Consider the following 13,356-nt stretch of genomic DNA (forward strand, 5'->3'; position numbering starts at 1 on the left):
ATCATAAATGTTTTGCATCATGAGGATAATAACGTGTATGAATCAGCTTTTTCTGCTCAAAACTGTTTCCTGTGATGACATCACTGTGTGTGTGTGTGTGTGTGTGTGTGTGTGTGTGCGCAGGTGGAAGAGATCAGAGGCTGTATAGAAAAGCTGTCGGAGGATGTGGAGCAGGTCAAGAAGCAGCACAGCGCCATCCTGGCCGCACCCAACCCTGACGAAAGTAAGACGCACACACGTCTGCAGCCGAACCGTCACTTTCAATGATCTGATTAGTTGTCAGCTTCTGATCCAAGCAGGTTTTATATTTGTAAAACTTCCCTCAAGCGGAGAAAAGTGATTAAATACCTGTGACATCATCACAGTGTAAAGTCTACGGGCCGAGCGGGAGCTGGTGGGCGGAGCCAGCGGAGGGGAACTCTACTGCGCATATTAAATGAGCCGCATCACCAGGAAGTAAACGCAGAAGCCAGAAAACCGTCTGTGGATGTGCTCGGCGAGCAAATCCTGGTTTGAACGGGCGCCATCTTTAATCTGGTATCTAGTTTTTCTACGACTAAAACTAGAACTACGAACAGGAGCCTCGCAAAACGGTCAAAGTATCGTATTGAGGCATTTTTGGCGTTATTGATCGTACATCGTGCAGTCTGGTTTACCAGCTGGCTCTCCTACTGTTGATCTGATTGGTTGATAGACGGTGATATAGAGGTTGTTTTTCTCTTTATAGCTGCGACTTTCCAGATCGTTCTGTTTAACAAACCATCCGGCACATCAAGTTTTTGTCGCACAGCTTCCAAAATTCACCATAAAGACATGCAACTGAAAACTTAACTAATGTTCAGACTTAAAAGATTAAACATTTTAAAATACGGTCGTGATTTAACAGCCTGCAGGTACAAATTTATAAAAACAAGCTTTAATATTACAGCAGGTAGATGTATAGCGTGGAGTGCTGCAGCTTTGTGCTGTTTGTTGTGTTGTTTGACAGATTTGACACGTTGAGACTGTAAATCAGGTGTAAAGTGTTCAATATTGTGTCAGTAAGCTGACCTGCACCCAGTGAAATGTAATCCTGTTAACAGCTCTCTGATGAAGCTGCAGCTCTCTGATGACGTGAAGCTGCAGCTCTCTGATGACGTGAAGCTGCAGCTCTCTGATGAAGCTGCAGCTCTCTGATGAAGCTGCAGCTCTCTGATGACGTGAAGCTGCAGCTCTCTGATGAAGCTGCAGCTCTCTGATGACGCTGCAGCTGCAGCTCTCTGATGACGTGAAGCTGCAGCTCTCTGATGACGTGACGCTGCAGCTCTCTGATGACGTGACGCTGCAGCTCTCTGATGACGTGAAGCTGCAGCTCTCTGATGAAGCTGCAGCTCTCTGATGACGCTGCAGCTGCAGCTCTCTGATGACGTGAAGCTGCAGCTCTCTGATGAAGCTGCAGCTCTCTGATGACGCTGCAGCTGCAGCTCTCTGATGACGTGACGCTGCAGCTGGCTGTCTGAGCGTCTGATGAGCCCGTTGGCGAGCGTCCATCAGTCACCTCCTCCTGACACGTCGGGATAAAATCAAGACTCTGTGCTGTTTGGGAGAGCGAGCTGCAGTGCGTTCACCGTGACCCCGCCACACTGTGACTCAGCAGTAATGAGTCAATGTCAGCGCTGCAGCCCAAAGCCAAGTCTGTGCTGTCGGAGGCGCTGCGCTGTAAAAACTGGCCTCAGAACGAGTTTTTCATCAGATTCAGGAGACGGAGTGACGTCAGGGTTCAGCACGAGGCTTCACCTACAGATCAGTCACTTCCTGTTGTTAATCCTCAGCCTTCAGTCTGATCGATGCTGTTTGTGTGTAAAAACGTGTTCCTTCATCCATCAGCCAGGTTAGAAATCACAGATGAAGATTAAGATGATCTTTAATGAGTGAAAACAGAAGATATAGAGAGAAGATCTCACGATAAACGCTGCATTATTAAAGTGTGAGCGCTCTGTATCGACACACTCGTCTTCAAAACAGCGATGACACAACGTGAAGAAACACATCGCACAGCAGAGCTCAACTGTCTTTTATTTTGACATCTTTCCACAGCTTCCTGTTTGTTCTGCATGTTGATGTTTTCTTTTCTGTTGTTGCATGAACAATCATTTTATCTTTTCTGTTTTTGTCCATCCTCCTCCTCCTCCTCCTCCTCCTCTTCCTCCTCCTCCTCTTCCTCCTCCTCCTCTTCCTCCTCCTCTTCCTCCTCCTCCTCCTCCTACTCTCTGTCGGTCTCTGCTGTGTTTTCTGTTGCATGCTGCCTGTGAAGTGTCTCCTCCTCTTCCTCCTTCTTCCTCCTCCTCTTCCTCCTCCTCATCTTCCTCCTCCTCCTCCTCCTCCTCCTCCTCTTCCTCCTCCTCCTCCTCCTCTTCCTCCTCTTCCTCTGGTTGAGGTGTTTAAACTGCATGCAGTCCAGTTAACCTCAGAGGAGATGAGGAGTTTAACCACTGAGGACATGTGAGTCACATCTGTCACTGACATTATTTCTTGTTTCTTTATGAGTTAATACAAAATATGATGTCATCATTTAATTCATATGTTCATTATTTGTTCTGTTCAGACATTAAAAGTCACAAACATAAAAATAATGTGTGAATAAAAGGCACAAACCTTCCTGCTTTCATCTGGAAGACTTTTATTTTGAAACATGCAGGAAGTCATTAATGGTGTTTTAGCTGCTGATTGCTGATGATTATTATCCTGAAATGTGTGAAGATAACGAGCAGTCAGATGAGAAACAGGTTCTGATGAGACGACCCGGCCGGATCAGTGTCGGGTTTAAACTTCACTTCCTGTTAAAGTGAGTCGACGCTCCGACTCTTCTTCTCCCCTCCGGTGAAAACACGTCGCTTCCTCTCTTCTTCTCCTCCTCAGTTCTGGGTCAGCTCTGCCAACACACCGTCATACAAAATGCATTCCAGTGTTCCTGCCTGAATAATGCATGATGGGAGTTGTAGTGAGAGCGGAGGGGTACAGGTGTAGTTCTGCTGCGAAACCACAGCCATTCAGAAAGACCGTGATCCTCCCCCTCCTCTCATTGGCCGTTCACGCTGTCAATCAAACCGGAAAACTCTGACCTTCAGTCAGCCAATGAAAAGGATTTCTGTCTCCGTGGAAACAAAGAAGTTAATATTTCTGCTCCAAATGATTAGAAACTAAGATTGAATCCCAGATTGTCATCGATCATTATCGGCCTCGTTAATGTTAATTGATTAACGAAGGTGCTCCACCAATCGGATCACAGCTGCCGCTGCTGTGAGTCTGACGAGCGACCAGAACCGGGTCAGACACTTTCAATGTAAAAGTCTGGAAAAGGAGAAAAGGAAGGAAAAATAGGCAACATCAAATTACTACAAAATAAAGGATGGTGAGCAAATGTCTCAAAATAAAAGCCTACCTGAGACGGAAGCGATGTTGTTGTACTTGATGGACAGAGAAGTACTCGGATACTTTACTGAGGTAAAAGTATAAATACTGCAGTTTATACAAATATTACGGAGGACTAAAGCTGCCAGAATCAAAAATAAGTACATTTCATAAATGGCTCAATATATACAATTATAAATTACTGCGCTGGGATGGATTTCTACGTTTATGTAAAATATTATTTTGGTGCATTTTATTTGCATGATAATTTATTTCTTTATTTTTCGGCGCTGCAGTTTAAACGGTCAGCGCAGTCGGAGGAATGTTACACTGAACATGTTGATTTTTAAAGGAGAACTCGTGTTTTATACATCAGATTAATTTCTTCTGGTCGATAAAGTTTCTAAAATAAAGACAAAAGAAGAATTATTAGATTTTCACATGAAGATTTCAACATATGAACTCCGGTCCTGAGGCCGTGTGCTGGTGCTCCTGGGACCGGTCCGGACCGGTTTCTTAAACTGTCGTTACAGAACGATCGTCTTTACATTGTACCGCCTCTCTTTGTGCCTCTTCATAGAGATCCGCTCCATAAATAAACTCATTATACTAAATATGAATTATTTAAAATGAATGTGTGCTGTCGTTTGAGCGTTAGCATCAGATGCTAATAAAAGCTCCAGAGCCGAGCAGAGGCGAGGCGGTCAGAGAGAGAGCGGGGTGAGTCAGAGGCAGAGGAGGCAGCGGCAGGGTGGCACTGCAGCGCTCGTAAATCTGACTGCACTGCTGCAGTTACCACACACACACACACACACACACACACACACGTCGTTGCCCTCCTCCAACATGGCTGACATGATGTGATGTTACCTCATCAGACACTGACTTCACGTCCTCTTCAGTTTCTACGACCAACAAACTCTCTGAGCAAAAGATTTCATGTTTTTTCTCTGCACACAAAATGTAGTCGAGTACAAAATAAAACAATTTTAACAAATCTGTTCTCAAACCTCAGGTTGGTGTCTGCACCTTTAGTTCAGGTGCTGTGACGGGCCTGTGCTAGCTAGTTAGCACGCTAACATCAGTAACTTTGCAGCAATTCATAGACGTCATTTATCATCACTGTTATTTCTTCACATTCTGTTGATTTTTAATGTTTTCAGCCAAAAAAAATTGTATATTAAACCGTTTGAAGGTGAACAGCTGATTGGTTTCATTAAAAGTATTGATCCAGTCCGAATCAGCTGAAGGGAGACAGGACAGAAGAACAGGATCGGTTCTGATCTGACAGACGTCACCATGAAACTTCCCCCGTTCATTACTGACATCAAGACAATTATTTTACGTTTTCTCATATTTTACGTTTAAATATGCAAATGAGACACAATCTAATTACAAATACAATTATTTCAATACATTAGATAAAGTCCTTAATATAGAGATAAAGATAAAGTTCTGCCTCAGTCTGAGAAAAGAAACTGATTTTAAAGATATGGATAGTTCATATCTTCATGTTTACATCTATGTTATCTAATAAATATGAGCTAATAAGTGTCGACGTTTTCTTCCAACTGCAAATTGACCAGAACATTAAAAAAGTTGTGATTTGATCTGTGGAGTCTCGTCTGCTGCCGCGAGAGGAAGTCGCCTCTGTGAGACCTTTAAAAGCAAATAACAGTGAAACATGTTGAACTGTCTGTTTCTCTGCAGAGACCAAGCAGGAGTTGGAGGACCTCACAGCTGACATCAAGAAGACAGCCAATAAAGTTCGCTCAAAATTAAAAGGTAGGAAACATCCTCACATCTTTTTCTGCAGTGAAACATCCACAAAACACCAAATAAAACCGACGTGCAGATCAGATCACGTCCTGCTGACGGTGTGAAAAAGTTTCTGTGATGGATCAGTCGGAGGTCACGAGGTCACAGCACGACTCAGACGTTTGCCAAAGTGTCGTTGTGCAGTGGGATGTTATTTATCAGCACTGTGTGTGCAGACGAAGCTCTGCGTGATAAATAATTAGACAGGAGACACAAAACTGAACGCTTCAGCTGAACGTCTACATCAACCTTTACAACCCGTCCATCACTGAGACAAACAGACGCCATGTTTCTGCTCAAAGACAGAAAGAAGTTCATGTAGAACATTTGCTGAATTTACAAGAAGGAACAAATGAGTCAGAATCAGTCAGAGACAGAGTTTCACTACGTTACAAAGTTTGTTTTAACTCAACAACTCTTAAATCTCTACATTTGTTAAGGGAGTCTGGTGATGTTGTGGTTAATAGTTGGCTTCATGTGTTGCATTTAATGCTGAATTTACAAGAAGGAGACAATGATTCAGAATCTGTCAGAGTCAGAGTTTCATGATGTTTGTTAAGTTTCCGCTCACGTGACAACTCTTAAATTGTGGGATTTTCTAATGGAGTCTTGCAGGTCGTAGCGGTTCATCATGTTTCTGTGCAGGGAGGTAGGACGTTATCACGCTAACATTATAGAGCAGGTGAACCTCGACCGCCCTCCGTGTTTCTGATATTATCTGAATGAGCTCTTTTATTAGAAGATTTACGGTATTCAGGCAGGATGAGAGTTGACCTTCAGCAGCAGAAGAAGAAGATATTCAGAAACAGTCGCCGTGATTTATCAGGCTGTAATCGCACAGACAGCGACACACACACACACACACACACACACACACACACACACTCTGTTGGTTCATGCTGAAGGTTCAAGGACATCGCTGCTTTAATGTGAACAGCCAGAGGTTTGACTACACACACACACACACACACACACACACACACACACACACACACATGCCTGCAGACACGTGTGCACACAAATACACACACAACATCGACACACGTGTGACTTACACACACACACACACACACACAGACACACACACACACACACACACACACACAGACTGTACATATGCAGTCTGAGAATAGCAGTGATGGTGGAGATAAAGCTATAATTGGAAACCCCACGAGGCCTGAGTGTTATTGTCCTGTCTCACACACACACACACACACACACACACACACACACACTGCAGCATGTTTCTTACTGTAGACGTGTCGTCCCTGGAGGCGTGGCGGTGGTGGTGGCGGTGGCGGTGGCGGTGGCGGCGGCGGGCATGTCGGAGCAGACCGGCTCCGCCCACAGCTCCAGCAGCAGGTCCATGTTCTTGAAAAGACGTCGTCTTCACGTCAGACTGACTTTATGAAGACGTGAGAGGATTTTAATAAACCGATGCACTTAATTAACCTTAATAAACTAATACAACGAGAGGATTATTAACCTGAAGTGTTTCTCTCAAAGCTTCAGATTAAATATTTGACGTGAGCCTTTAATGAACAAAAATGAGTCTTTTCCGAATGGACGCTGGTGCAGCCACAGCACACACTGCAGCCTCATTCAGACTGCTGCTGTTTGTAATGTTAGCATGAGCTGCTGGTCAGTGATATTAATAATCTGTCTGCGTCTCAGTGTTTGTCACAGTGTCACTAATAATCACAGTCAGTCTGGATGACATGGCCTGAAAATAAAATCGCGATATTTTTATTCAAGACCAAATACCTCGATATCGATATTGTGACCATATTGTAGGGATGACTATTAGTACTGAGTACAGTATTAGTACAACAGTCTGGTCACTTGACTGTAATGAGCCTTTAAAACCAGAAGACAACACTTGTGACACATCATCATGTACAATCTAAATTAAATCTTGTAGTTTAAAGTGTCTCCTTCTGAATTTGATCAGCTTAATGTCAAATTGGACCTTTCTGTGAAAATATTGCTAATTTGATCGATGCTAACATGCTAACACTATTATATAGGCCTATTTAAGAACCAATATGACAGAAACAATTAAATCTATCAGGAGAGCAATGCACTGTAAAAGTTATTTCTCTTTATATATCGTTTTTTTTAGTGTATATTTAATGTAAACACACTTTATAGTCTCCACGTGACTCCTCCGAGGCAAAGCTGGACACACAGATATGAAACACATATTTATAAATTCAGAGCGACTAACACTTCTCAAAAATATCATAAATATATATATTATCTCCAATAAACATCAATAAAACCAGTCAGAAAGAAGAGAAAAAACACCATTCAGAACTCCCCTTAGTATCTTCATGTTTTTAAGTTTTCTTCAGAATCACAGTAATGATTGTCTGTACATGAGTTCACTGCAAACAGGAAGTGGCAACAGCTGAATGAAGCGTATCTGAGAAATGTTAACAAACATTGGCTTAAAAGCGCGTAGCTAACGGCTAACTCACTGAATATTAGCATTAACAGGCTACATCTTTAATGAAGCTCGCAGACACGTTTCTTATGAAACAACATCGTTTGGATTTCTGAAACTGAGGATGCTAAAGATGTCCACGCACACACACACACACACACACACACACACACACACACACACACACACACACACACACACACAAACACACGGACTCACAATCTGTTGCTTACTCACCCAGTTTTATCTCCCTGTCACCAAAAAACACAAAAATACACAAAAATAAAGTGCACACACACACACACACACACACACACACACCATCAGTGCTGTGTGATTTTGCTGAGTCATCATGGATCCAGCAGAGAGCAGCTGGGCCACGAGCCAGGACACACACACACACACACACACACACACACACACACACACACGGTGGAAAACATTATATAAGCGTTTCAGTTCGTCTCATCACTTGCTGGAGACAAACCGACATCACAGAGTCACATGACACCAGGACAGACCTGAAGCCGGTTACCATGGCACCCAAAGACACACACACACACACACACACACACACACACACACACACACACACTCTTCCAGCTGATGAGTTAATTACCAGCTGTGTTGTTTTTTTAAGTTGGAGGACCTCCCTCACCTGCTGCAGCCTGCGGGTTAGCGCCCCCTGCAGGCTGCAGCACGGCTCAGAACCTTTTTAAAGGAGTCGTTCACAGATTTATCAGTCGGTCCGCGGCGCCACTTCCAGCACATCGTGTAACTTAACTGGCATCAGTCAAGTCGGGGAAACAAAATCACAAATCAAAGTTCATATTTGATTATTAGTTGTCGTATTTACACAGCTGACATGTTAAAGCTGCATTCACTCACACAAAGGTTTAGCATATTGTTTCTTTACAAACATTAATCCATCTTTAAATATTAATATGCAACAACTGATGGACTGAAATAAACAATCAATAGTCTTAATGATCGTTTTATTAAAAGATCATTCTGCTGCTGTTCCATATTTTTCTAATTGTTAACTGACCTCATGTTCAGACTCAAACCAACAACATGTTGGTCCGTCTCAGCACAGAGCTGAGAGGACGTGTGTCTGTAGCCACCTGCAGTCAGCATCACTCTGCTTCCTCTGTGGGATTATTGAACTGGATTCTGGATTATTACAGAAAATAATCTGAGTGAGGAGACGAGTCTCCGTGTTCGCTGTGAGGACGTTTAGTGTCCCCGACAACCTCTGTAGTCTCAGTTAGACACTTGTTAGCGACCGCTAACTGTTTTTAACACATGAAGAGCTTCATAATTAAACTGTGGACATTTAATGATGGATTAGCTAAATGAATTTCTGATGAGATGATCAAACTGAACGTCCACTGGTCGTCTTAAACAAACACCTGCTTCTGACAGAAACATCGATGTCCTTAAAAACATCCACTGGTCTGAGTTACACCTCCGTCTCCTCCCTTCCTGCTGTGAGAGTCAGCAAATAGTCGTATAATGTGAACGTGATATGAAACCACCGAACTGTTCTGAACGTATCTGTGGTTTGCAGCAACGTTAGCTGCTAACATTTCATCCTGACTCGGCTGTTGGTGCTCCAGTGATTATTTGTGTGTTCGTGGTGATGAAGGACAGTCAGTGTGACTCATCGAGATGTTTAATGGAACAGAGGAGGAAGAAATTTCAGGCTGTGGTACACAAGACTTGTCAGAGGATGCATTCACTGTCAGAACATGAAGTATAAAATATAAAGTGTGAGCAGAGTTCTGAGAGGAAGAGTCGGGAGGTGACGGAGACAAGGAGATTAAATCTAGAGAAACTTAGCTGGAGTCTGGTGTGTAGTTAACGTCTCAGTGGACTGACGTTTCGTCCTCGTCCTGCTGACTGAGTGTTTCTCTCGACTCTGTGGGCGTCTGCAGACAAGAATATCCACACGCTTTATTAAACTGTGTCTCCCTGGTTGAATAATAAAGTATTAAAGCTGCAGCTGAATGATGAGGTGATGCTGGTGGAGGAGGAGGAGGAGGAGGAGGAGGAGGAGGAGGGCAGTGCTGTGTTTTACCTCCATCTCTGCCTTCCTCAGAGATGGAGGTGGGCAGGCTGCAGGTTAAATACCGAGCTGTGAAAGAGTGGAGGAGGATAATCTGTTAATTCCTAATTAATCCTCACAAATCAAACCAGCAAACTAACATGGACGCCCTCCTGCTCTTATTACTTAATAACACAGCAGAACTTTAATTCAAGATGAATTTATCATTATGCAACATGAGACTGTAAAATTACATTTCTGTCATAATACCCAAAGATACAAACACACACAGACTAATTAATAAATAATAATCAAGTCAGATAACTAAACTGTTCATGTGGAGATAACTGGAGATAGCGTTACACATTTGGGCAGTTTAATGGATAAAGTATATTGAAATATAATCATATGTTTCATATTTGAGTCCCGTAACTGTGAACTGTTCAGATAGTCTCTATTCTCAAAGATGAATATTTTAATAACATGGATGTTTGAGCTGACGGTCTGATCGGCTGTAGTTTCAGTAAACACAGCGACCGATCCAGCCTCCGTCCGCTCTGCTGCTCCTCTCGCGGTCGCTCGTCCTCCAGAGTCGCTCAGTGTTGAAGGAGAGCAGACAGGCCGGTGTCCACAGGGCCGAGGCCTTCACAATAAGAGCATCAATTCAAAAAGTGTAAGGATGATGTTTCCTGTTCGATCTGAAATTGACCGACTGTGTGTGTGTGTGTGTACGTGTGCGTGTGTGTGCGTGTGTTTCATCCTGCAGCAATCGAGCAGAGCATCGAGCAGGAGGAGGGTCTCAACAGATCATCAGCGGACCTCAGGATCCGCAAGACACAGGTGAGAGTCCAGGTGTTCATCAGGTGTCTGAACAAACGATGTATTTATTATTTATTTTATATATTTCTATAATTAGGTTTCAAACAAAAACCTTTTATTCTGTAGTGATAGGCAGGAAGTATGGAAGAATGAAACCGCCATAATGAAAAATATATAAATCAATGATCCAATAAACAAATGAATATGTCATTAAATGCACCAAAAGAAATATTAGAAATAAATTTAGGCATCGATTTATTATTTTTTTACTTTCTCATAAAATTTTATATTTTGCTTATTAATTTAATTATTTTTAAATGCATCTGTTATATTGGTAATTATTTTCCCCCTTTGCGTTTTCGCTCTATTTATTTCCCCAAACTTTTTATTCATTTTTTATTTAATTTTTTTCCGGTAGTGAATCAATAGGCGGATTAATACCAGGGTGAATAAATACAGGAGCCAATCAAAACATACATTTTTGTCACATTTTATGAATAAATTAATAACCACATTTATTTTTTATATATATGTTGTTTATTTTTGTGGTATAGTTATTTATTTGGCTTAATGACATCACACAGAGTCCAACAGTCACAGAGTGTCAGTGTAGTATGAGTACTGTTACTTCAGTTAAGTATCCGGATACTTCCTCCATCACTCACAGCTGATGACTGTTTCAGATCAGAGCTGCTCACACACGAGTGTGTGTGTGTGTGTGTGTGTGCGTGTGTGTGCGTGTGTGTGTGTGTGTGTATGTGTGTGTGTGTGTGCAGCGTGTGTTCTCTGCAGCCGTCTCATCATGTGACCCTTCAGTATTCTGCTCTGTCATTGGCTGCTGCCTCCCCTCTCCTCCCCATCATGCTGCTCCCTGCTGCCTCCTGGTGGAGGAGAGGAGAAGTGCAGCAACAACACCTTACACAACCACACACACACACACACACACACACACACACAAACACACAGTATCCTCAGTCAGATTTTACTGTAGTGGACGGTGGTGGAAAGTAACTGAGTACATTACATCAAAAGGTAATATTGTACTTGAAGTTACTTTTCAAATATATGATGTCATCAGTTCCCAGATCGATCTTAAACAGTAATAGATTACATATATATGATACATGTCACACTTTGAATGGAGACAATCTGCATTGTCTTTGACTTTGATACTCTGATTACATTTTGTTGATGACTGTATTTTTACTTAGGTAGGATTTTAAATGCAGGACTTTATTTTATATGAAAAGACACAAGGTCTGAAAATAAGCTTTAATAAAAGAATATGTCGTATTCCTCCATCGATCCTCAACTCACGTCCTGAAATGTCTCGTTTGTCTCTGATCACAGAGTTCTCGTCTGTTTTCTGTCTCTTTCTGTCGCAGCACTCGACGCTGTCACGTAAGTTTGTGGAGGTGATGACTGAGTACAACACCACGCAGTCCAAGTACCGCGACCGCTGCAAGGACCGCATCCAGAGACAGCTGGAGATCAGTGAGTGCAACAACGCACAACACACAACATACAGCACACAACATACAACATACAACATACAACACACAATATACAACACACAACACACAGCACACAACATACAACACACAACATACAACATACAACACACAATATACAACACACAACATACAACACACAACATACGGCACACAACATACAACACACAACATACAACATACAACACACAATATACAACACACAACATACAACACACAATATACAACATACAACACACAATATACAACACACAACATACAACACACAACATACAGCACACAACATACAACACACAATATACAACATACAACACACAATATACAACACACAACATACAGCACACAACATACAACACACAATATACAACATACAACACACAATATACAACACACAACATACAACACACAATATACAACACACAACACAGAACACACAATATACAACATACAACACACAATATACAACAGACAACACACAGCACACAACATACAACACACAACATACAGCACACAACATACAACATACAGCACACAACATACAACATTCAACACACAACATACAACACACAACATACAGCACACAACATACAGCACACACCATACAACACACAACACACAACATACAGCACACAACATACAGCACACAACATACAACACACAACATACAGCACACACCATACAACACACAACATACAACATACAGCACACAACATACAACACACAACATACAGCACACACCATACAACACACAACATACAACATACAGCACACAACATACAACACACAACATACAGCACACAACATACAACGTACAACACACAACATACAGCACGCAACATACAACATACAGCACACAACACACACCATACAACACATACAACATACAACATACAACACACAACACATACAACATACAATACACAACATACAATGCACAACACACAACATACAGCACACAGTACACAACATACAACATACAGCACACAACACACAACATACAACATACAACACACAACATACAGCACACAACATACAGCACACAACACACAACATACAACACACAGCACATACAAATACAACACACAACATACAGCACACAACATACAACATACAGCACACAACACACACCATACAACACATACAACATACAATACACAACATACAATGCACAACATACAGCACACAATACACAACATACAACATACAGCACACAACATACAACATACAACACACAACATACAGCACACAACATACAGCACACAACACACAACATACAACACACAACACATAAACACACAACACAAAACATACAACATACAATACAC

The 13,356-nt window shown here is 42.0% G+C and overlaps 1 protein-coding gene across 1 annotated transcript in view; it reads left to right on the plus strand.

Moving 5' to 3' along the window:
* stx1b (syntaxin 1B) overlaps positions 1-13,356 on the plus strand; it is a gene marked incomplete at its 5' end in the record, with an annotated part of 33,181 nt that overhangs the window by 8,508 nt on the left and 11,317 nt on the right. The window contains 4 exons of the mRNA XM_084372200.1: positions 124-223; positions 5,101-5,175; positions 10,468-10,541; positions 11,906-12,014. Of these exons, the coding sequence (XP_084228326.1) occupies positions 124-223; positions 5,101-5,175; positions 10,468-10,541; positions 11,906-12,014 (358 nt within the window). The remainder of the gene's footprint in view (positions 1-123; positions 224-5,100; positions 5,176-10,467; positions 10,542-11,905; positions 12,015-13,356) is intronic.

This window comes from Pagrus pagrus (assembly GCF_965226575.1).
Source record: "Pagrus pagrus genome assembly, chromosome: 13".
Classification (NCBI taxonomy): Eukaryota; Metazoa; Chordata; class Actinopteri; order Spariformes; family Sparidae; genus Pagrus; species Pagrus pagrus.